This window comes from Lycium barbarum, chromosome 6 (assembly GCF_019175385.1).
Source record: "Lycium barbarum isolate Lr01 chromosome 6, ASM1917538v2, whole genome shotgun sequence".
NCBI lineage: Eukaryota > Viridiplantae > Streptophyta > Magnoliopsida > Solanales > Solanaceae > Lycium > Lycium barbarum.
Window position 1 is genome coordinate 4,693,491 of NC_083342.1, and position 25,844 is coordinate 4,719,334.

Here is a 25,844-nt window from a genome sequence, read left to right on the forward strand (position 1 = left end):
TGGGCATGGCGGGGTCCTGTCCCGCCTATATGATGTTACCTACTCTTCTTAGAGGCTTGTAAACAGTTGTGTATGGTTAGATGTCTTGCAGCCTTGTCGGCTCATATTTTGTATATCATTTTGATAGCCTCGTCCGGCTTGTGTATATGGATATGGGACATTGTTATTGATGATGATATAAATGTGTTGTTGCCCAACGAGATTAGCACTATTGATGTATGTAAATTATGAGTAAGCCATATGGCTCACCTAGATGTGAATGTCGAGAGTACGATAAAAGGTGCCCAAGCAGGTTAGCACCGGGTGCCCGTCATGGCCCTCCGGTTGGGTCGTGACAATATCGCTTGAGATTATAACTCACAAGCTGAGTTTGGATCCTGGCTTCCCTCCAATAAAGCAGAAGAAGCATCTGATGGCTGAGCTCCAGAACAGGTTTGTTAAAGAGGAGGCAACGAGATTACTTAATATAGGAATCCATCCGAGAACTTACTCGGATTGGTGAGCAAACGTAGTTATGGTACCTAAGAAGCTAAATAAATTCAGAATGTACATTAATTGTAAAGATTTGAATAAGGCTTGCCCGAAGGACTCATTCTTATCGCCGCACATTGATCAAATGATCAACGTACGGCCAGCCATGAAATGATGAGTTTTCTGGATGCGTATTCTGGGTACAACTAAATAAGGATGCACCAGGATGACCAAGAGGAGAAGAATTCACTCATCATAGAATATTGGCATTTATTGCTATAATGTGATGCCTCTCGCACTTAAAAACGCCGGAGCCACTCACCGGAGGCTCGTAAATGAGATGTTTGAAAAACAACCAGAAAATCTATGGAATCTATATTGACGATATGTTGTTCAAGTCTTTGGATGCAAAGGACCATTTAAGCCATCTATAGGAAACATTTGCCATTTTGAAAAATACAATATGAAGCTCAAGTGGAATAAGATCTGGAAAATCTCTAAGTTTTTTCGTTTCAACCAGAGGAATTGAGGTGAACCAGGAAAAAACTAAAGCTATTCAGTACATCCCCGATATACTCGAATATGTGAAGGCGCTACAGAGATTGACTGGACACTTGGCGGTCCTCAGCAGGTTCATCTTCGGGTCATCCAAAAAATGCCACAGGTTCTTCTCTTTGCTAAAATTAGCATTGGCTCTCGTGACAGCAGCTCGAAAGCTTAGGCCATATTTCCATTGCCATCCCATTTGTGGGGTAACAACTTTTTTCCTTGCGAAATGTTTTACACAAACCTGAACTCTCAGGGTGGTTGGCTAAATGGGCAGTTGAGATAAGTGAGTATGACATTGTATATAAACCCTGTACTGCCATCAAATTACAAGTTTTGGCCGACTTCGTGGCTAATTTTAGTCTGGGATATTGCCTCATGCCGAAAAGGAAGCCATTTTAGTTTCCGCGCTACGTTTGGAGTCTAGACCTTATTTACTAATGGTACTTCCAATGTAAAAGGAACCAGGTTGGGCATAGTCCTCAACACTCTCAAGCAGTGTCAGGAACTCTTCAAGTGATTTCCTGCAAAGAATGAAAATCTTTTCCACTTCTCACTCACATCTCAACGAGTAACCGAAAAGTGTGGGGACTCTCTATATGGAGTGAAATTCAAATTTGACAGGTCAACGAGTCAAGTGGTGATACGTGGCAAAAGGGACAGGTCAGACATGAGTAAGCAAAAGTAATATCCGGTCCAGTTCTTATGCACGGTAATTATAAATGGCGTCATTTACGGAGGTCCCAGGTCTTTGATTATCAAGAACCGGAGTCATAGCACGGGATCGTTTGGCTTCGAAAATATGGAACGGGGCACGGGCTACTGGCCGGACAAGATGAGGTCTGGAGTTTAGCTGTTACAAAAGACTCTGAGAATATCGTCATCTGTTACACAATCGCAATAATGGGCAATTAATAGATTTTATGAGGGCATGATTTTTAGGACCCGTTCCTCGAAGCTTAGCTGTAAATAGGACCTTCTTGTTGAAAGGCATCGAATTCTGATTCATTCACAAGTATTTGCAATTCAAAAAGTTCTTCTTTGTTCATAAGCTTCATTGCGACATAGCACATTCCGATTTAGGAGCTTATTCCGGTGACCTTCCCGGCCATAAATGGAGCAATTCAGGCTATATTCATTTGTTTATTAAATTATCCTATTCTCGTTATCTTGATCTTTAATCATAGTGTTGTGTTGTATTTCTAATTCATTCAATTTGGTCATCTCAATCCACGTGTCCTTAAAATCATGTATACAAATTCAACTATACCGTTTTGTGGTTAAACAAAGATCAGAGTAAAAACTATGATTTCAAGTATGTACATACCTTGAGTAGAAATTCGTACGTGTGGTTGACTGCTTGCAAATCAGTAACCATCATTGCTTCTGCTGTTGTTGCATAAGAAAATCCAGTATGAACCGGTTGTTCTAAAAAGATTATGCTTGCACCCTAACAATTTGAAGATTTTCCATCCGAATATTATTTACTTTTAACTAGCTTAAAATGAAATAAAAGAATTATGAATACATATTCTCCAGAGTTAAGTTACCTTGGTCCATGAGTTTGGAGTTGAGCCAAGTACTGGTAAGCTCCCGTTATACTCTTTTTGTGTAAAATACAATGGCCCTGCATGCTTAAGAGTATTTGATAAGCTTTTACAAAGACAATATTAGACTTGTGGCTCCATTAAGAAAGCTGAAAGTAAACGGAAGAAAAAATCGCTTTTTCGAATATGTGCTACTCCTTTCCATTCAAAAAGAATACATGAATTCCGAGTATAATAATAAAGATAAACTTTTTTATATTAGTCTCAACTCAAATATTGTTTTTAAAATAAAAATTTAAAAGCTTAAAAATTACATACTCCCTAATAAATATTATAAATGACAACTTCTTATAATTAGAAATACATATGAAAAAATTAACAATAAAAAAATTGTTTTATTCCCCCCCATAAATTCCATTAAAACATTTGGGAAAAAAGAGAAATTCCAAGTAAAATAGTGGTTGCTAATTAAGTGGAGTACCTATTTCATAGGCAAGCGCACTAAACGATGAACAACCAGGTCCTCCCGTAAGCCATAGTATAAGAGGATCATTTTCAGGATCTGATTCCGATTTAATAAAATAATAGAACAGCTGGACTTCGTCAGATTTACCAACTCCAATATACCTGATATATAATTATTTAATAACATAAATGCTCAGTGTAGTCAGCAAATTTAATTCCAGTCTAACACACCGTTTCATAAGTGAAATTTACTTATATTTACTAACAGTGTAAAGGATTGCGAAATTACATTTAACTACATGACCATTACTCCTCATTTCTGCTCTCTCATTTAACGCACATCTCATCTAGGAGGGCCCCTCGACAAGACTATACTCCATCCGTCCCAATTAAAGTGTGTTGCTTTCCTTTTTGGTCTATACCAAAAAAAAGTATCTCCTTCTAAGTTTTTCAATCAACATTTTACATGGCAAGTTTAAAACCACTAGATTTAAACGACTAAACACATCTTTAATTTTAGATCACAAGATTCAAAAGTCTTTATTTATTTCATAAACTTTACGCCAAATCAGACCAAGACACTTAAATGGGACGGAGAAAGTATATCCTAACAAGCTAATTACTCTCTTCGTCTCATGTTATGTATACGCGGAATTTGAAAGAATTGATCGACTAACTATATGTTTGATTAGATATGGTACAAATTCAAACATATATTTGAGAATACTAAGCAAGCTTATTATAGAATTACTTTTAACTATTTTTTAAATGACCTGATAACTCCTTTACACTATAATGTATAGAAGTTAAACATAAAAGTACATGTTGCCTTCCTTGTCATATCCCATCTTGTTAATGTTCCCCTATTCACTGGGCCGGAGTCAGCATTGTTTTTACGGGTTTGGTGGAATATAGTAGCTTAAACTCAATATATATTTACCAAAAATTCAATAAAATAAAATAAAAGGAAAAAGGGGCAAATATACCCCTTAAATTTTTTCTTTTAGAGCGAATTTACCTCTCGTTATAAAAATGATATATATTTACTCTTACCGTTGCCCAAAGTGCATATTTGCCCTTTTTCGGACAGAACCCATTTAACCGATTTAAGAATTCTTTCCTTGATTTTTTTAATTATAACTAATGCAACGTGTAAAGAAAAGATTTAACCCACCCAAACCCGACTTAGATCTGACCCAAAAGAATTAAATCCAACGGATGTTGAAGTTTTGAACTTGGCACGAAGCAAAGTGTAAAGCCGAGGGCAACGAACGATGTGCTAACTGGCGATGTTTGCAATCGGCAATAAGTCATAGGGTGATGATAGAACAAGGGTATTGGGTTTTTTTTTTTTTAGGTCGGGTCTGGTTGAGTAAAATTTCTGTTTACACGTGGCATTAGTTATAGTTAAAAAAATCATGAAATTTTTTTTAAATTGGATAAATGGGCTTTGTCCCTTCAAAAGGCCAAATATGCATCATTTGTGTAACGTTAAATATAAATATACATTATTTTTGTAACTGGAGTAAATTCACTCTAAATGGCAAGTTGAGGGGGGTATTTTTGCCCCCTTTTTTCCCTAAAAATAATAATAATTATGATTGAAAATTATAAATTAAGAATTCTGACTCCACCTTTACTAAATTATCGGTCTCTTCAAGCAGCAAATTAAACAGAAGATCTTAAAACATTATATTACTAACCAAAAAAAAAAAATGAAAGAAAGAAAAAACAAAGGCATGGGGAAATTAAAGAAAACAAACCCAGTCTCAAGATGAAAAGGAAGGGGACCTTCAAATCCAGGAAGAAACTCCACCTTTGAGCCAGTTGTCGCCGTTGCAGCTTGCAGTGGAACTACAAGTAGTAAAAGCAGAACAAGATGAAAAAACATATTATTGTAGGGAAATGAAGCATTCATTAGGCTTTGGGCTAAGATTGGGTTAATGATTTGCTTGTACTGGAAAATTGAAGGGTTGTTAAGAGAAAGAATTGGAACTGTTTCTGTAGGGGGACAACATCCGCTATTCACTGAATAAACAAACAAATTTTATTAGAGGAATATAGTCTGCCAAGTTGTATTTTATTACTTTACTACTATCCGTTGTGGACCCCCCCATAAAAACTTTTAAAAAAAATTGGGCCCATATTAAACAGGCCCATAAAAAAATTTAAAAAAAATTGTGAGTCTCATATATATTAAATAACAACTAATATTAAAAAATATTGTGGATCCAATACTAAAAAAAAAAGTGAAACCCACCACATCCAAACTCACGGGAAAAAAAATTACCTCATATTAACAAAATCAAGCAATATTGAAAAAAAAAAGTGAATCCCATATTTAAAAAACAAACAATGTAAATAAAAAAACACCAACCAATATTAAAAAAAAAAAAAAAAGTGAAACCCACTATCTCCAAACTCACGGGAAATTACTACTATTAAGAAGCACCGGTTGGTGCTCCTTTTTCGTCGTCCGTTGTGGACCCCCCTAAAAAATAAAAAATAAAAATTTGGGCCCCATATTAAACAGGCCCATAAAAAAAACAAAATTGTAAAAAAAAATTGTGAGCCCTATATTAAACACCATCCAGTATTAAAAAAAAAAGTGAAACCCACCACATTCAAACTCACGGGAAAAAAAAGTGAACCCCGTATTAACAAAATCAAGCAATATTGAAAAAAAAATGAATCTCATATTTAAAAAATAAACAATGTAAATAAAAAAAACACCAACCAATATTTTTTAAAAAAAGTAAATAAAGTGGAACCCACCGTCTTCAAACTCACGGAAAAAAAAAGGTGGACTCCATATTAACAAAATCAACCAATATAAAAAAAAAAGTGAATCACATATTAAAAAAACAAACAATGTCAAAAAAAAAGTTGCAGACTTTGTATTCATAGCAAACATTAATATAATAAAGTTTTAGATACGGAGCACAAACTAGAATGTTATATTAATTGTGTTTTGAACATAGTATATATATATATATATATATATATATATATATATATATATATATATATATATATAATCACTATTTAAAGATAATTATATATACATAAATGCACTATAATCCAAAGTATTGGGTCCGTGAGCAGCACATAGGCGGTCTAGTAAGCCTAGAATTTAGAGTAAGCCTAGAATTTAGAGGTCAAAAGTTCTTTTGATTGTTTCTATGTACACATTTAACAATGTTCTTGCTCTTTTCGCCAATTAAAGTTACCCCAAAATCCAATGCATAATTAGTGCAAAAAAAAGTAAAATAATATAGTGGGTGAGATGTAAATAGTATAGTAGTAATGGGATATATATTGTCACTATAATAAAATACTCCATCCGAAGTAATAAAAAAAAAGTTGCCCCAAAATAAAAATTATTTTAGGAATTCAAGATAAAAGTTAGTATTTTTTTTCCTACTATGCCCTTAAATTTAGAATTTAGTGTTCAATTCTCAAAAAACATCTAATAAATAGACGTAATTTAATAAACTATAGTTACCTTTTATTTATTTATTTTCTTAATGGACGTGAAAAGAACTAAAGCTACACTTATTTTGGAACGGAGAGAGTATTCATTTTACTTGTCATGTTTCTTTTTCAAGTCCCTTAAGAAACATTAACTAAATAAGTAATTTCTAATTTATTATTTTATCTCAATTTGACAATAGTTTTTTTTTTTCACATTAATCTCTCTACATTTATTGAGTAAGAATAGGTAATCGCGTTTATACTTTCTTGCGAGTAGCTGCATTGATCTTTAGTTTCTTGTCCCTTGATTTCTGCGAGTATCTGTTTGCACAGAATGATTTATCATGGCTTATTCACTTTCATTTTTATTTTTTTTTATAATTGCTTTGAATTGTTTGTCCGTATCTAACTTTTTCTATGTCTTTTCTTGAGCCGAGGGTCTTCCGAAAACAGTCTCCCTACCTAAGGTAAAAGTAATGTCTGCGTACACTCTACCCTCCTCAGACCTCACATTGTGGAATTCATTGGGTATGTTATTATTGTTGTTACTGAGTAAGAATCAAAATGAAGATTAATAATAACTACTTATATTTTTATTTTTTAAAAAGGACAATTATTTCAGATCAGTTATTTTTAATAAGCACGATAACTAGAATGACTGAGGGAGTAGTACACCAATCTAGACCATACTTAAAGACAAATAGAGTAATCCTGATTTAGTACCAGAGATTAAATATTTTATCTTATTGTGTTATGACTTTATTATATTGTTTAATCGACCACTAATTTTTTTAATAAAGAGAATAAAGTTGGCTTAAGAGTGAGATTAAACTACCCATAGCAGTACTTTGTTGTACGTAGCGAAAACGACCAAAATCATACATTATGTTTAGGTTTGCATCAAAATCATACATATTCTTTCACATGGAGCACTAATAGTACATTATGTTTGCATAAGTGGTGCACTTTTAGTCAAACTCCCAAATATTTTTTTAGAAATTTAATGGAAAAGAACAAAAATGCCCCTGAACTTTTAGAAAAGGTATAAAAATACCCTTTATTCATCTATTTTGCTAAAACTACCCCTCAATTCAACTTTTTGGCTCATTTATTTCCCTTGACTAACGGATAACACTAATTTTTTTAAAAAAAATATTTAAATTGCACATGACATTTTATTACTGAAAAATTGATTTAGTTTTTTAAAAAGAAATCTGAAAAATCGTTATTTGTAGAATAAGGAAAAATAATTTTTCAACACCCGTTTCTTTAAAAAACAAATATAGTAAGCCTTTTATATATATAAAAAAAAAAACAGAATTGGATTTTCATTAAAACATGTGGAATTTTTTTAAATTTGGAAAACTTTTTTTTAACGGGTGGAAACCCCATTTTTTTTTTTAGAAAATTCAATTTTAAAATCTGAAAAACTGATTGTTTTTTTAAGTAAAATGTGCAAAACTAATACTCCATAATTTTCTTCTAGATTTAAAAAAAGATAGTTTTCTGGTTTTTTTTTAAACACAGTTTTTCCATAAAAAATTTAATTTTTTCAGATTTTTATAAAAATTCAGTTTTTCACATTTTGAAAAGAAAAAAAAATTAGTGTTGTTCGTTAGTCAAGGTTTTACACGTTAAAAAAAGTTTTCCAAATTTAAAAATATTCCACATGTTTTAATGAAAATCCAATTCTGTTTTTTTTTTCATATATATAAAAGGCTTACTAAATTTGTTTTTTAAAGAAACGGATGTTGAAATATTATTTTTCCTTATTTTACAAATAACGATTTTTCAGATTTCTTTTTAAAAAAATAAATCAATTTTTCAGTAATAAAATGTCATGTGCAATTTAAATATTTTAAAAAAAAAATAGTGTTGTCCGTTAGTCAAGAGGAGTAAATGAGCCAAAAGGTTGAATTGAGGGGTAATTTTAGCAAAATAGATGAATAAAGGGTATTTTTATACCTTTTCTAAAAGTTCAGGGGCATTTTTGTTCTTTTCCGTTAAATTTCTAAAAAAATATTTGGGAGTTTGACTAAAAGTGCACCACTTATGCAAACATAATGTACTATTAGTGCTCCATGTGAAAAAATATGTATGATTTTGATCCAAACTCAAACATAATGTATGGTTTTGGTCCTTTTGTCTAGGTAGCGACATTTTAAAGTAAAGATGAGGTCATTATCATTAAACTTTTACTGCAATTGCCTACACTAATGCACTGGGTTTTGTTTGAATTATTCTTTGTTTTGTTGATGGGTGGGATATGTAGTGATTAATACTTAATTCAATGAACGATTTACTTGTCACAAACTTCCATTTTTTAGCCCCAAAAATCTATATCTATATCTATATATAATATAAAGCTAGGCATAGATAAGGTGATGTGGCACCTCTTTATGGCCACCATTGCTATTTATCTTTTATCTCCTTTTTTTGACATTTTTTGCATCTTTCTTCTCATTGATTATATTCAAAAGCCTATGTAAAGGCAATAAATAATTATAATAAATAATTGAGAATAATGAAGAGTCATAGTATGCGCACCGTTACCTACAAAGTGAAGAACAAGGCCGTGAGGCAATAAAGAATTGCACTAATAAATGATAATGAAGAGTGGTAGAGTCATTTTGAAACTGAACAAGTTAATTCTTTTTCTGGAATCTCCTCTGTTCCTTCTATAGTTCTATTCCTCCGTTTTCTGCCACAAACAATCTTCTTAATCTACCTTTTCCTTTCTTCTTTTTAGGTAGATTTTGTGTCTTGCAATGTACTTGAAACCTTTTCCAGAATGCTTAAAATTAGAAGTCAACTGTTATTATTCTTTTTTGTTTTTGTTTCCCATTTCCATTAATCTAAGTTGGGAATGTTATATTGTTGATCTTTGTTTGAGGCCTTTCCTAATTTAATTATTGAAAATTGGAATATTACATGTGCTTAGAGTGTTGGTTTCTGGTGTTTCGTTCTTCCACTTTTTCTATGATTTTTTATATTTTATTAACTTTAGCTTTGTTGATTATTGCAGGTTACTCGGTTTGTGAATTTGCTGATTTGGATTATTTTTGTTTTAAAGATATTGTTAAAATTATTCCGCAAGTGAATTTTTAAGTCTATTATGAAAAACAATAGTTACATCGCTCATTAATTTTTGGGAGGACTTATTTGCTTCTTCTTTTCATGCTGGCACACATAAAATTCTATCATCAGTGATCAAGCATTTACAGCTACTGATCTGAAGATAATATAGCATGGACTGTTTTAGAGCAGATTAAGTTTAAGGAGAAGGAGAGGTAGAGTTGCGGCAAGATTCAAAATCTACACTGTTTTTTTTTTTGGTAAAGTTTACCCACTAAATACATAAGTGTATATATGTAAATACTTCTTCATATACGTAGATATGTAAGACTTAGTTATATTTTTCGATTTACAATTGAATGGAGAAAATATGTGATCAAATAGTCTATAACATTCTTACATGCTGTGCTTGGAAATTTTTATTTTCCTATATGTGTTTTTTTTTTTTTTTTGTAATATTGCTAATATTTGTTCTTTATATTTCCATGCAGGAATATATTAGAAAAAATGGACGTGATTAAAGATTCTGAAGAAAGAACTTGAATCAGAATTGGAAAAACTAACTATGTCTCTTTCACTTTGGGAAATGGTAATTTTGTGTAATTTTCTATAAAATAGTTTAAATCTTATGACTGAATAGCCCATTTCCTGATGTTTTTGCCCTAATTTTTTGGAATTGACTATATTACGTTTTCTTTAGATTTAACAATATTATAGAAACCATTAAAAAACTAAAAGTTATCTTAAATTTTTTCTTTCAATATATTAAAAAGTGATACTTTCACTATTTTCATTTAGAATTTTAAGCGTAGTATCTTCTCTAATTTTCCTTTATCTTATACCTTTTGGATAAAAAATAATTCTCCTACAGATATATATATATATATATATATATAAAAAAAAAAACAAATGAATAAAGAATATAATAACAAGGATGAAAACAATGAAAAAGGACAAAACTTCCTTGTGTTTATGTTTTTTTTTTTTAATTATTCTGAAATTAATATTAAGAAAACTATATGTTGTGTTGAATTTTTTTCTCTCTTTTTCTAAATTGAACTGTTCAATGTGATAAATATCATTTATTTTTTTTGGTTTAATATGATACATGATATCATCCAATTATGGCTAATGTCATATAAGACACATTATCTTGATTAATTATCTAAATTCATGTATTGAGAAAACATTTGCATTGTAATTAGATTTTTATATTATTGAGAAAAAGTATATAGTGTATTTTGTGAAGGTGAAGATTTTATGCCTCCATATTTAAAACGCGGAAGAAATGAAGGTTGAAAATATTCTTTCAATTAATGAGAAGTTAAAATGACTCATAACATTCGGCATATGCTTCTATATATGTAAGTGGATACAATATCTCTCCATTTCCTGTCACATTCTCATCAAGTTAGATTTTTTTTTTTTTTTTACTGTCTTTTGCTTTTTATAAGTGCAAGAAATGAATAGAAGGCTATGATTTCACTCAAAGAGATGGGGATAAACTTGATCAAAGAATATATAAATATTAGTTTTTTTTTATAATAATTATAACAATAAATTCAGTCATAAATAATTTTCTTTAACGATCGCACGAAGCGCGAGCTAATTACTATTAAGAAGAACCGGTTGGTGCTCCTTTTTCGCCGTCCGTTGTGGACTCCCCTCCCCCCTAAAAAAAAATTGGGCCCCATATTAAACAGGCCCATAAAAAAAATATTATGGGCCCCATATATATTAAACAACAACTAATATTAAAAAAAAATGTGAGCCCCATATTAAACACCATCCAGTATTAAAAAAAATGGAACCCACCACATCCAAACTCATGGAAAAAAAAAGTGGACCCCATATTAACAAAATCAAGCAATATTGAAAAAAAAAATTGAATCCCATATTTAAAAAACAAACAATGTTAAAAAAAATGCGGGCCCCATATTAAACACCATGCGTATTCGTAGCAAACACTAATATAATAAAGTTTTAAATACGGAGCACAAACTATAATGTTATATTAATCGTGTTTTGAACATAGTATCCCATATTAACAAGATCAAGCAATATATAAAAAAAAATGAATCCCATTTTAAAAATATAAACAATGTCAAAAAAAAAAAGTGCAGACTTTGTATTCTTAGCAAACACTAATATAATAAAGTTTTAAATACGGAGCACAAATTACAATGTTATATCAATCGTGTTTTGAACATAGTATATATAAAAAAAAAAATTGGGTCCCATATTAAACAGGCCCATAAAAAAAACAAAATTGTAAAAAAAATTGGGTCCCATACTAAACAGACCCATATATATATATATGCATAAAAATAGTGCAAATTAATAATGTCAAAAAAAAAAGTGCACCCCGTATTAAAAAATCAAACAATATTCATGTAATTTCTAAAGTATCTCAGTAAGTCAATAATGATGGATTCATTGCCGCGTGCGTATCAATCCATTAGTGGGAGCAAATGAAATTACTTTTCTTCAAAAGGTTAAGTAGTCAAACCATACAATTTTTTTTTTATATTAGCCTGAGATCTAATGTAGATATTAAACTGTTGTATTTGTTATTCCGCCATGTCATTTATTTGTTATGTTTACTAAAATAAATATACTTAAAATATTTATATTTTAAAATAAGATAGAATTTAATTACTTTTTTATTTTTATTCCTACTCTAATAAATGTGAAAAGAGATTAATGTCGTAAAAAAAATATATCAAATGGAGATCAAATAATGAATAAGGTAAATTAGTCAAATTATAATTCTAATCGACGTTTTCTTAAAAAAAACATCCAAAAGACAACATGACAAGTAAAATGAGCTAAACCGAGAATCTTTACCAAAAATTAAAAAATTATATTTCTTCGTTTAAATAGAAAATCAATTTCTACTTTGTTTCGTTTTAAACATGTAAAATTAATTTAATAATTTGAATTAGAATTATCTAAATCAAAATTTGATAAAAAATAATAAGTATTTTACACCTTTAAATTAATCGAATTAAAATTAAAAGTATCAACTGATGCTTAAATATTGGTATTGTTTTATCTCAAAGAGAGAAAAATAGTTTCCTTTTAAACAAGTCTTCTCTTTTAAAAAATATTAATAAATTTTCGTAGCAAATACGAATAAAATAAAGTTCTAGATACGGAGCACAATTATAATGTTATATTAATCATATATAGCAGGTGCATAGGCCATCTAGTTTTCTACTATTAATAAGTGAAGGGTTGGGTACGACGAAGGGTAATTCAGTAAATGTATCTTTGGTCCCTCAGGGTATTTCCGGTATTCTACAAATGGTCAAATAGTAACTTTGGCACTAGATTTTTTCTCACTCTAGGTGTACTTGCACTCCAAAATTCTGGAATGATCTTTCAATTTGTGTCTCTGGAAGTGTCCATCTTCGTCTTCACCCTCAATTTGTGTCTCTGGAAGTTCACCCTTGAGGTATGCTTCTCCTTCTTGCCCTAATTTTCTTCAAATTTACCAATTTTATGGCTTAAATTCATTGTTATTGTCAGAATTTTCATGAATTATCTCTTCAATGTTCTTTGGCTTTTTTTCCATTGTACTGCTGAGCTATTGTGTGCTGCTTCTTCCGATTTTCTGGTGGGTTCTTTTGGTTGCTTCCTTTTTTTTTTTTTTTTGTTTGTTTGCTTATCTTTCTGGTGGTGGGTTTGCTTCAAAAAATCAAAAATTGTAAAATTTTGAAATGACAAACCCGGTTGAAGAATACACTGTTTAATTTTTTGTTGAGTTTTGGGACTAAATTTACTGCACTTGGAGTTTGGTGATTTAGTAGCCTTCTTGCTAAATTTGGGTAGAAAGTAGAGTCTTAGTTTTGATGTTGTTCCTTTGAAATCATTACTCTAAGCAGGACTATAATGAAAATATAGAGCTTTGTTGACTAGGTTTTCTAATTTGATGTCGGAGAAATTTGATTTATCTTTATAATGTATAAAGTAGAATCTTAGTTTTGATGTTGTTCCCATGAAACCATTACTCTAAGCATGATTATAATGAAAATATAGAGCTTTTGTTGACTGCGTTTTCTAATTTGGTTGCTCCATATCGTCGGAGAAATTTGATTTATCTTTATAGAGCCCGTTTGGATTGGCTTACAGCTTAAAGCTGTTTGCAGCTTATAAGCTGAAAAAAATAAGTTGGGGTAGTCCAACTTATTTTTTTTGACTTATAAGCTGTTTTCAGCTTATAAGCTGCTTTAGATAAACTAAGTCAAATGGGTTCAATTATTTTTTTGAGCTTATTTTAAGCATAAAATGACTTTAAGCTGGCCAGCCAAACACTCAAAAAAGCTGAAAACAGCTTATAAGCCAACTTATAAGCCAATCCAAACGGGCTCATAATATATAATAATCTTTTGTTGAAAGTTATATCAAAATGGTCAGCTCAAATATGACCTGTAAAAGGAACCAAATCTCATCTTTTTTGGTCGAGCAATGAAGAAAGTGGGATTACAGGGCAGGGCCTTAGATGTTAGTGAGGTCATGTCAAGTTTGAAATTAAAGGCAGGGACTTTTCAAGTGTAGATGCACTTCCAAAATAAGTGAACATTCTTCTTGTATAAATGAACAAAAAATTGTACAACATCATTGATGAGTGTTGTTTTAAACTTTTAATGGTGTAAAATCTTTAATTTGTACCATGTAAAATGCTTCAACAACTAATAGAAACTATTAACAGAAGACAATGCTCCAAGTTTGCCTAGCTTCCTCTAAGAGATTCTAGAACCAAAAGAATGTTATAATGTAATAGATTCAGCAAACGTTCTAAAGTTCGTAAGTTGTCACGATCTTGAGCCAAAGCCATTGATAAACTACTTTTTGTAATCAAGATAGTTCTTCAGAAACTTTGACTTACACTCTAAGATTGTATCATGGTTTTAGGTGTAAACTGCAAGATAAGAAAAAGAGAAGGACAAACTTGTGAGCACATAATGTAGCATGGATCCAATTTACAGTTTCAGTTTACCTGCAGCAAGACACAAAACACATCCCTATAAAAGGGTAAAGAAAAAATATAGAAAAAAAAAGTGCTAGATTGAAAAGGTTAGAGCTTTTTCAGGTTCAGTTTGTGTTTGACAAGTTTTGATGCAAAGTTATGTTTTTTCCCCTTTTCAATAGTTCAGAGCTTTATGTTGAAGAGTTGTGGTTATTTTGTTAACGGGGTTTTGATTTCTTTCTTGGGAATGGGGATCTTATATTTCCAGAATCTATACGTTGTCAGGTATTTTTCATCTCTCTCCGTGCTCTTCGTCCTCTTTTCTCGATTTTTCTGGTGAGTTCTTTTCAGCTCTATTCAATTTTATTTCCATTTTTCTGGTTCAGTTTTCTGGCCTCCTTCATATTTTCCTGGTTTCTCTGGTTCAATTTTTTTGCCTGTCTAATTTGTTACATTAGATAAGTTTTGCATTGTTTTTTCCCCTTCTTCTTGCAATAGTTTCTACCCATCACTCCTGCATTCTTTTGAAATTTTGTCCAGTTTTTCTTTAATTTTAGTTTTCCTACTCTTCGCATAATTTTTTGCTAGGTGTTTTATATGCATGCCAGTAATTGTATCTGATCTGCGCATGCATATTTGCAAATAGATAACTGGTGCATATTTAGTTGTATATTTTATATTTGTTATTACAGATCGGTGACGCCTTTTCAATTTTTGGCACCAATTAATTACTGCAAATCGAAATATCCATGTAAAAAATTGTAGTATCGAGCTTATGCTTGCTTACTTGTCCACATTGTAGGCTATAATAACATAAATACCCTTCGTCGTCTATGCGACTCACGCTTATTATAAAGTTAAATTAAATGTGTCTGTTTTCCTCCTGTCAACTTTATGTTGCTTTATCAAGAGCAAAAAGTTCAGACTGTGTAAAAATATTAATCCGACCTAGAACAATAGACGATCCCGATGATCATTCTACCTACAATATAGTATATAATGAAATTATCCATAAAGCATTCTCTTAGGACTTTCAAAAAGCTACTAACTATTCATATAACATATGTAAGTTATTGCTTGCATTTACATTTTTCATCAACCTTACTTCCTTTATCATACTATTCGATTGTTTAACCCACTTTAATTATTTTTCAGGGGATATAAAATGACACAGCTACTTGGTATATATGCAATCACTCTTGAAATACCAGACTGGACCTGTAAAGTGTAAGTTGTGGATATATGCAAACCAGGAGAAGGTTCTCACCATAAGATAAAATATTTGAACATGATCTGCAATATTGAAAATTTTGGTTTCTTCATATTCAAAATCTGCAGTTAAGCTACTTTCTCTCCCATTCATGCTTTGTAATATGTTTTTCACTATTTTGGTTACCAATATTTCACTGGTAGTTGTATCTTTTAGTTTCAAAAGTTCTTTTTTTCAAATTTTTCTTCGTTTAATTCACCCACGCCTCATAATGGGACTCTGGTGGTAACTCTTACGTTTTCTGACAGTTTCATTTTTGCCAAATTTGGTTCTGCGGTTTAAGCTCTGAGTTTCATGTCATTTATTAATATGTGTTTTTCTTGCTTATTTAAATTTTTCTTCCTTCTTAAGAAGTAGACTTGTAAGGTGAAATTCTTCTCCTTTTTTTATTTTTTATTTTTTTTACTGTTAGTACCCTGTGCAATATGTGATTCACGCGAATGACTTGCGGTATTGGGGAACTGTGCGTACCAGTGAACCCAAGGCTTTTGATTATATGCCCAAAATAACTAAATACTTTTTTTTTGTGGCTTTTGTTTCTCCACAGGTGTTCTAAGACCTACTCTTCTGTCATTCAGGAGCTGAAAAGGTGCATTTACTTTTACTTTTCAATATTGGTAAACAATATATATGCAGTGTTAAGAAATCATGTTCGAATGTGTTCTATTTGCTTGCGTTGTGTATTTTTATTGTGCTGTTACTGCTACATTTTGTTGAACACGGTGTCAACAAGTAAAACCAGGTTATTACATAACCTTGATCAAAAGAAAAAGTAGATATAACTTATCACTGCCCTCATTCTTCGTTTGACTTTGACAGTGAGTCTTTTCAAATGAACATGTGTTTTAGCTTTAAAGAAGGCATATTTTCTTCTTTCTTAAAATCTTTGTAGATCTTTCTTACCGTTGCAGCTCCTGGGAGATATTCTGCTATATTGCTCAGATTATGTTGCAATGACACTTTCTGTTAGCTCACGAGGCAACTTGAGGAGTCTTCTGAGCCTATGCAAGGTATTGATCACTTTTCATGTTCCTCATTGTCACTCTTATTCGTTTTTACCCTTATGCCTCTTATAATGCTTGTCTAAGTTCTTTTGGTGCAGTTGCTTCCATTTGCTTTCTATTCTGTATGATTTGACTATGTTTCTTAGTATACCCTTTTTGTGAAAGAACTTATATTTTCTTTTATTGGTAAAGTTGTTTATTCCAGATGATTATATATTATATAATCTACAGAAGTAAAGGAGTAAACTTTTACTGGGCATCGTTTGCGAACTGGAATCGGGTACAAATTTATCAGATCATTTATCGTAATACTTTTGTTGGCTTCCCCTCCAAATTCTTTTTCTATTTTAAGTGAGAGTAGTTTGTCGATATTTACAATTTAAAGAGAAATGGAGGCAAAGTATGTATTCAAATATGATTTATAATTAAAAGCATAAGCTTGTGGAATTCTTATTCAGAATTGCGTCAAGAGGTCTGTTCATGTTGTTTTCCTCTCATACATTCTTCCACAAAATCTATTTGATGTCGTTAAGCAAAAGGGTAAGGAAGTAGATAGGGAAAAAAGTTAAGTGCCTATCTTGAAAAATCAGTTTTCTCCCAGTAGCAGCCCATCGAAAAGGTGATTGGGAAGCCTGAAAACATTGGAAAAGGATATCTATGAATACTTGGAATTTTGTTCCAATTTTATCCCCATCGTTAAACATATTGGTTTTTGGCATCTACTTTGCAGCAAGGAATGATTGACACCTTTCATTTCTCTTGATAATTACTGTGTACTTGCGAAGTTAAATCACAAGTATGTGTTTAAAAAACTAACAATTTAAGTTTTGTGCTATTCAAACCTGTAGTGTTGTGGTGATCTCTAATATGTAGGGTCATTAACAATTGGTAGGGAGAGTGCAATTTCTGGTAGATCACCCAAATCTCATCAACTTATTGAATGTTGTGGCGCTGATCAGGAAAGAGGTTTCTGGAGGTAACCTGTGTATGAATTCATGTCAAATAAAAGCCTAGACAATCATTTTTCAGCAGTGTCTTTCCTGCTCTCTCGTGGCCAACAAGACTGCACAGTGCTTGGGCAGCTTGAGGCTGATTTATTTACATGAAGAATTGTGAGTTTAGGTATTTTATTTGAATATCTTCTCCTAATTTCACTAATAAGATTTTTAGTGTATAAACTTTTAACCAGATTTTCTTTTCACTATGTAACCCTATTGGTGTTGCCATTGCATGCACTAACGGACCTACTAATTGCATCAACCGATAACAAAGAGAACTGAAATGGATGACGAGTAAGGATGAGTTCTAATTATGATGTTTACCTGTAAGAGAAACAATTCAAAACCACTAGAGGTCAGAGTTTCAGTTGAGAAAAAATCTGAGATCAAATGTTGGCCGGTAGTGCAGATTGCGTCTAGATATTACTCCCTCTGTCCCAATTTTTTCGCTTTCCCAGATTTAAATTGTATGAACTTTAACCAACATTTTAAGATATTTTTCGCCAAATTGATATGAGAGAAGTTGTAACTTATAGTAGCTTTCATGTAGTTTTCAAATATATAAGTTTTTGTATCAGACTGACTACAGCACAGACTGGTGTACAGAGAACAACTTACAGGTATTTTACAGTTCCATGAAAGTGTCATTCAAATATAGTTCTCCAGTACTACTTTTTTTCACTGTTATTTGAAGTATGATAATTCTTTTTATACTTTTGTGCCACTGAACATAAGGAGATTCTATTTATTTTGGAGGTCTACACAAAAAAAAATCCTAATTGAACGAAGTGAGATGGGAATATTTTGATAAATACAACAATTACAGGTATGTGGGATGGTGTTTGTGACAGATGTCTGGAAATAGTTCTCTGAAATAATGCAAAAAATTGCTGAAGGTAACTGCTGGAATTTTTAAAACAGAAACTACTGATAAATAAACGTCATTTGAGATTGTGCTAATGGAGAGTTGTTGAATTTTAACTTGTCCCTTTCTCTTGAACACCTGCTGCTGGTGGAAAGTGACAGGTATCCCGTGGAACTAATCTTGGACGGAGGTCCAGAGGGAGTACCTAAATAGCACTCTGACGAAATATCAGAGAGAGCTTAAGATACAATATTGAGTTGATAATTACATGGCCAACTTAACATTTTGAATTAGACGAATCTCACTTCTGGAAGCACAGTTTGAGTGATCAGAACTCTATGAAAAAGTTTAATTGCTTAACCTTCATAGTTTTGCTTCTGATTATCTTCGTTTGATATCCTTAAAACATTTAATGTGGGATGAAATTTTTGCTGAAGGTGAAGAATCGATCAAATGGCTTTAGGATTCATGCTAAAATATTTCTTCATGAAGTGTTATCATAAATGTTTCTGTATATTTCCCCCATCTTCTTGCTAAATATATCTATTTGCTGACACTGGTTTAGAGATTTAGTTTACTACATTGAATTTATTTCTAGCATCCAAGGAAAATATCCACATTATCAAAAAAAAAATCTCTATAATTATTTCCTATATTTCAGTAAAAATAGTAACTTTCCTAGCTTTTGAACCTTACCGGTCGTTTCAGATCAAAATTCAGAGGGTATCTATGTGTTTTGAGGATATACATTATGAACCCTTCCTCACAAGTCTTCATGAAGTTATGCATACTAATTGATTTTTTACCTTGGTTACAGTTTATTTAGTTGATCTTGGAATTCCATTATTTGCTTGGACTATTAGCTGGAATTTTGTATGCATCTTACGAAACTTATTCTCATTGGGCCACCTTCTTACAGTGTAAACTTCATTGGTTAAATATAATACATTTACCAAAATTTCATTTAGCTTGACACCAAGCTCAGTCCCCTTCACCCACACTCCCAGTCAGTATTGACTCAATTACCCATAAAAGATGGAGCTTATGACTGTAGGAGGACTTAATATATCGAACAAGTTATTGTCTGTAGAAGGTACCCAATCTGCAAATTTAGTAGAAATGAAATATCAACTTTATGCTTTTTATGCCCTTTATCATTTTTTTTTTGGTGGTTTTGCAATTCATTTTGTTGGATTTCTAGCTGTTAGTATAATCTTTCCTTCTCAGCCATGCTCGGTAACTGAAGAGCTGATTGATGGATTTAGAGATGGAGAATTATTGTTCGTTCTCTAGGTTTTCCCTGCTCTGTGCTCTTATCTTTACGTGGCAAGTGTTTGAGAAAATTTCTTGTTTTGCTTTATTCCTTTTTCGTCTCCTCAAAATGCAGCTGCACTTAAATTCTATCTCGGTTTACTATGGTTTTTGAGGGATTAGATCTTATGGAGCAGTTATTACAAACTTTTCAACAATATGTTTGACAAGCTTGTTCATATAAAGGTAAGATGGATTACAGATGATGTGGGGATTCCCTTTTTACAACGGAAAGAAGGAAGTGACAACCCAGCAGAAGCAGAAGTCGTAAAGTGTAAGAAAGGTGAATCAAAAGCTATGAAACAGGAATTCAAGACATTATACATATGATGTTTGTGGTCAACTGTGTAAAAGGATGCACCTCCTTTTGTCATGAAACGAACTGAAGAATATAGGCAGCAAGCTTTACATTGTTGGAAGTACATATTTATGATCTTTTAGATATCTTGTACACCTTTGTTCCTCAATGTATCTAATGCTATATAGTATGAAGCGTTGATATTGTGAACATTTGATCAGGTTGACATTATTACTTCCGTTTTCAGTAATAATCCATGCTGATTAAAACAAATATAAAATTATTCTCAATATTGTATCTTTTTGGTGATGTTGTATTAATATGTCACACAATGAAGTTGGGCAAAAGCCCGTGCTATGCATGGGCACGGGCCATCTAGTAATATAATCAATAACGACAAAGGAAATCCCGACAAAAAGCTAATGTTTTACCGATCTCTATATAAGAGAAAATACATCAGAACCCCCATAAAGTTGATACTTTTTTTAAAAAAGACACTTAAACTTTGCGGGAGTTTCATAACCCCTTGGACCTCTTTGAACTAAAATAAATATACCCTTTTGACTCATTTTCGCACCAATTGTGAAAGCACGCAGAAAAAGCGCATGAAGGAACAAAAAAACAGCCATAAACCAATATTGAAATGCCACGTGGCTTCCCAATTTGACAACTCACCCCAAACCATTTTTATAAACCCTTCTTTTAAATAGCAATGCTTTTCTTTACTTTATTTATTTTAATTTCTTTTTCAATTTTTCCCCTCATCTTCTTCATCCAACTTCGACCCTGTTCTCTTTCATTATTTCCATTATCATCTTGCTTTTCTTTCACCCTTATCTTCTTTCTCCTCTGTTTTTCTAAGCTCTTTATTATTTTTAGGCTTTTTTTTTTCTTTTGATTTTGATATTGTAGTAGAGTTTGACAGTAATGAGGGAGAACACTCAAAATTCATGCCTCTGCAATTATCTCCGGCCAGAATGATAAAGGGCAATTTTTAGGTTTTATCGTTTCGTTCTGTTTGAATCAATTTTGCTCGAGTTGTTTTTGAAAAAGCAATATTCATTTTTTTGTTTGTTTGTTTGGTTCAGTGGGTTACTTTCCCCTCCTAAGAATGGAGATCGGGAGTGATGAGGTTACGAATTGAGGAAAGGATGGTCAATTTGGGGGTAAGGAGATGGAGAAGATGGTGATTAATTAGATTTTTGTTTGGTGGTGATTTTAGTTTTCAGATTTTGATTATTTGGTGGGTTTGATTTTCAAATACTGATTGGTGGTGGTTTGGAAACTGTTTGGTGACGATACAGTGGAATTGGTGGTTGTTGCAGTGGTAGTGATGGTGGTGGCTTCATCTGATGAGCTTTTACAGATTTGAGATGAAGAAGAAAGGGAGGAAAGAAATAGAAAAAAGAAAGAAAAGGAGTCAAATAGAAATAAAAATTATTTAAAAATTAATTTGACACGTAGCAAGTGATAATTTGTGCGTGATTTTCACACATTTTCTTATATTTGGGATTGACCGAAAAAGTGGGTATATATACTACTCTGAAGTTGTTCAAGGGAGTCATAGGACCCCCGCAAAGTTTAGGTGTATTTTTGATAAAAAGTGCCAAATTTTGGAGGGGTTCCGATGTATTTTTTCCTCCATATAATGTTGAAACGCTATACATCTTTTTTATGTTCATTACCCTACATCTCACGCTAGTAGGGGTGGACGTTCGGTTTTTCGGTTCGGTTTTTTCAAAGTTCGGTTTCGGTTTTTTGAAAGTGGACACCGAACACCGCACCGAATTAGTTCGGTTCGGTTCGATTTCGGTTTTTTTTTTAGCAATTACACATCTCTCTATTTATTTCCACATTTTTCCTTCTTGATTGCTTCGAGTAATTTAATACAAATGGTAATACAAATTTATAATCTTCAAAAAACAAACATAACAATTTTGAGAGAGCGCAAGTCAGCAGAACCAATCATCTGGATAAGACGATCAAATACATTAGTTTTTTCTGCTTCGAAGGAATTCCAATGAAGTAGGCATTTGTATATGGTAAATGCTGCCACTGGTTTCCTTCACTGAACCCTATAACTTCTGAGGAAAAAGTTGCAAGGAAGGTAGTTTTCAAGATGCATCAAGGAGTGTGTCAGCACTCTTTATTTGTTCATTTCTTTAGCTGTCATTATGTATTGTTGATTATTTTTAACCAAGAAATAGCTAATGATATAAGGGATCATAAATAATGAGGGTGAGGCTAAATCTCACAGAACCAATCTCATGAATAATGTTAAAAACTAATGTATAAGATGGGGTTATTAATACAAATTACCATGTAAATATTATAATATTATTGTCTACTTATATTTTTTTCCCCCAAAAAAATGTATTCATGTAGTAAATCTTCAAAAAAAAAAAAAAAAAACGGTTAAACCGAAAAACCGAAAATCTGAAACCGAACACCGAACCGAACACCGAATTTGCTATTTAAAAAAATCAGAACCGAACCGAAAAACCGAATTCATTCGGTTCGGTTCGGTTTTTCGGTTTTCGGTATTTATGCCCACCCCTACACGCTAGTCTTTTTCAATTAATCACCTGTATCAATTATTTTTTAGTACATCCGTCTATATTTATTTATGGTGAATTAGGACACCCAAAGTTTATTAAAGTTATTTTAAAGTTAACTCCGTTTTAAAAGTCTGCGAAACCAAATGATTCTAGGTAAGGGTTCAATTAGTCTAAAGGGAAGGTATTAGGCATCCTTTAAGACCCATTAACAATGGTTAACCGACCGGACTTATGTTATTTAACTAAGGCTAAATATGTAGATGTAATATTTAAATATTTAAGAAAATATCTTATAAGTATTGCTAAAGTTATTTAAAGTAAAACTTGTAGAAAATAATAGTTGCATAAAAGAATTTAGTTAAAAAAATAAACTAAAAGAAGCGGGACATGTAATGTTTATATGTATTTGGAGAAAAGTGAGTTATGCCGACTCACAAATTAAAAAGAGTTATTGTAAGATTAATATTAAATAAATTTTAAAGGTTTCATAGAAAGACTATTAGTTTAATGTATATTGTGCGAAGGTTATTTTAAACAAATATATTTCAAGTGTTAGAAAGGAACTAAAGTGAAAGAGTTATCCGTTGAAACTAGTTTGTCTTTTATTTCTTAGAATAAGCTAACGTTAGTGTAAAATTTGTGACGTTTTAAGTGTCTAAGATAGTAAGCATAAATTATGATTCCTTTAGCCAAAATATGTAGCCATACTATTTTGAATGTCAATTATTCTAAATAAATGTTATAGATACTATAAATAGTTTAGAACATAAATAGAAGAGAATGTAATTTGTGGACTTAACTACCCATTACTAAACTAAAGTACTAAACCCCTTAATGCCACTAAGGTTCATCTAAATTAACAAACAAAATGTTAGTCATACAATACACATTAAATGCGCACAAAATAAAATAGAGGAGTAGATGTAATGTAAATGGGCTCAGCCCATTTTAGACTGCTGTGATCTGTTTGCTGTTGGGCTTCGGCCCAACAACCTTAATATATTGTTGCGAACTGTTCATTGCCTATTGGGCTTTGGCCCAGATTTTTTTTTGTATTGCTGCGGACAGAGGCTGGTCACGAGAGGAGTCATGTTGGGCTTTTAGCCCAACGCCAAATGCGGAGGAAGACGAGTCCGAGGGACTCGTATGCGATAGTCATGCATAAAAGTGAAAGAAAAGGATTAGTATACAATCAATAAACAAGGTTAAACATGTAAAATATAACTCAAAACAAATCAGTAGATTATGTATGTTGACACCCAATTTTGTCCCGCCTCTCCTCCAAAATACCTATTTACGCTTCTAATATTTTTAGAAAATTAAAAAATGCATATATATATATTTTTTTACTATAATTATTAGCCTTTTATCAATACCGACACTTCATTATTCTGTTACGGTTACTATTATTATTATTATCATTATTATTATTATTTATTACTATTATTATAATTCACAATTTTTATCATTTCGATATTTTACCAGCTTACGCATGCGCATTGCATTTATCTTTGCATAATTAAATAATAGTATTTATTTTACTGTGGATTTTCAAAAGATATTATTGCATGGCTATTATAACACCATATAATTTTATTACCCGAGTCCTAATAATCACACATTTTTGTATTAAACAATATTTTGTCACCCTCGGTATATCGTTAATTAAAATGGGTCTTTTATTTAAATTTAGAAGCCAAACTATTACTTGCACTCAGTCTGTATTTTGATTTATCGGATTCAAAATCAAAGTCCAGTCAACTCATAAATATTTTTTACCAGCCCATATTTTGATCTCAATTTTTTAGAACAGTCCGTGTTTTAATTCGCTAGCCCATTCTTTTAATACCCGGTCTAAAAATTGACCCAGTCCACAAATGGACCGGGTCTGACCCGTTTTACACAAAATAAGGGAAACCCTAAAAGGGTTTCCCCTCATTTTCCCTTCATTTTTCTTTCTCCCCCTTCACGCCGCCATCTCTCTCTCTCTCTCTCTCTTCGCTCATTCCGCTCCCTTTCCCTTTCCTTCCCCTTTCTCCCTCTTTCTCTCCCGCTCCACCTTCCTCTGTCCCCCCTCACGCTCCTCTGTCACCCACTCATCCCTGTCCCCCGCTCCTCTCTCATACGCTCCTTTTTTTTTTTTTTTAAAGCAAATGAAACCCTATAAATCGGTGGCGAATATAATTGCAAACGGGGGGGATTTTTTTTGGGATTCAAGGGATTACCCCAGGAAATAGATGATTTTTGATTTGATAAAACCCCCAAGAACCTAGGGCTGTCTCGATTCATGAAATTCCCCAAGAACTGATTTTTTCGGTTCAAGAAAACCCACCTCCCCCTAAAAATCAAAGTCGTTTAGCCGCCGGAAATCTTCTGGAAACTAAAGATCTTGAAGCCCAAGGTTCTCCAAATATACATATATATCAAGTAGTGATAAGAAAGTCTAAACGTTTGAATCAAGAACAATAAAATCAATTTTTCTATTTTTTGCTTGCCTCTGGGTCGCTTTTAATCTGGGCATACGCAAGTTCGAATTTCAAAGTGTTCGAGTGGATATCGAGACCTTCGCCCCCATTTCGCTGCACCTGAAGAAGGTGCGTAATTTTCTTCCTTCCTATTTTTATGTGTTTTGTGTTAGTTGATTATAGAGCATATTAATTAGTTGGTTTAACTGTGGATTTGTGTATATCTTGGTTTTTTTTTTGTTTTTTTTTTTAATTTAGGCAATCTAGGGTGTAGTGCACTCGAAGATGTTCGCTGGTAATTAAGTAATATTATGCATATCCGTTTAATTGGATTTGCTTAGATTTGTCGGCTATGTGATGTGCTATCTTGTGAAATTGGTGTCTACAGTAGTAAATTCAGATTTGTCTAGCATGCTTGGGTTAGTTTTAATATGTATTGTTGAGTCGACCTCACCTGATTCGCCTTAGTCTGCTAATGGATCGGTTGTTCTGGACGAGCACATTTATGTTAGCTTGAGCATGATG

The 25,844-nt window shown here is 32.2% G+C and overlaps 2 protein-coding genes across 27 annotated transcripts; one reads left to right on the plus strand and one right to left on the minus strand.

Moving 5' to 3' along the window:
- Window positions 1-2,305: 2,305 nt before the first annotated feature.
- On the minus strand, window positions 2,306-5,086 carry LOC132600559 (serine carboxypeptidase-like 18). 2 transcript variants are annotated; one of them, XM_060313806.1, is made up of 4 exons: window positions 4,793-5,086; window positions 3,046-3,191; window positions 2,568-2,644; window positions 2,306-2,467 (listed from the first exon to the last, which is right to left on the minus strand). In XM_060313806.1, exons 1-4 carry the CDS (start codon window positions 4,945-4,947, stop codon window positions 2,321-2,323), a joined length of 525 nt encoding a protein of 174 aa, XP_060169789.1. In that variant the 5' UTR covers window positions 4,948-5,086; the 3' UTR covers window positions 2,306-2,320. The 2 variants fall into 2 exon arrangements, with proteins under 2 accessions (XP_060169789.1, XP_060169790.1); XM_060313807.1 differs by lacking the exon at window positions 4,793-5,086 and adding an exon at window positions 4,083-4,210.
- Window positions 5,087-12,812: 7,726 nt separating this feature from the next.
- Window positions 12,813-20,586, plus strand: LOC132600554 (uncharacterized). 25 transcript variants are annotated; one of them, XM_060313791.1, is made up of 7 exons: window positions 12,817-13,035; window positions 14,819-14,886; window positions 15,706-15,777; window positions 16,368-16,409; window positions 16,713-16,830; window positions 17,017-17,104; window positions 17,717-20,586. In XM_060313791.1, exons 1-6 carry the CDS (start codon window positions 12,844-12,846, stop codon window positions 17,059-17,061), a joined length of 537 nt encoding a protein of 178 aa, XP_060169774.1. In that variant the 5' UTR covers window positions 12,817-12,843; the 3' UTR covers window positions 17,062-17,104; window positions 17,717-20,586. The 25 variants fall into 25 exon arrangements, 9 of the variants coding, with proteins under 9 accessions (XP_060169774.1, XP_060169777.1, XP_060169773.1 ...); XM_060313794.1 differs by lacking the exon at window positions 17,017-17,104 and adding an exon at window positions 17,555-17,620; XR_009567229.1 differs by having other exon boundaries at window positions 12,815-13,035; window positions 16,732-16,830; window positions 17,017-20,586.
- The last annotated feature ends 5,258 nt before the right edge of the window (window positions 20,587-25,844 follow it).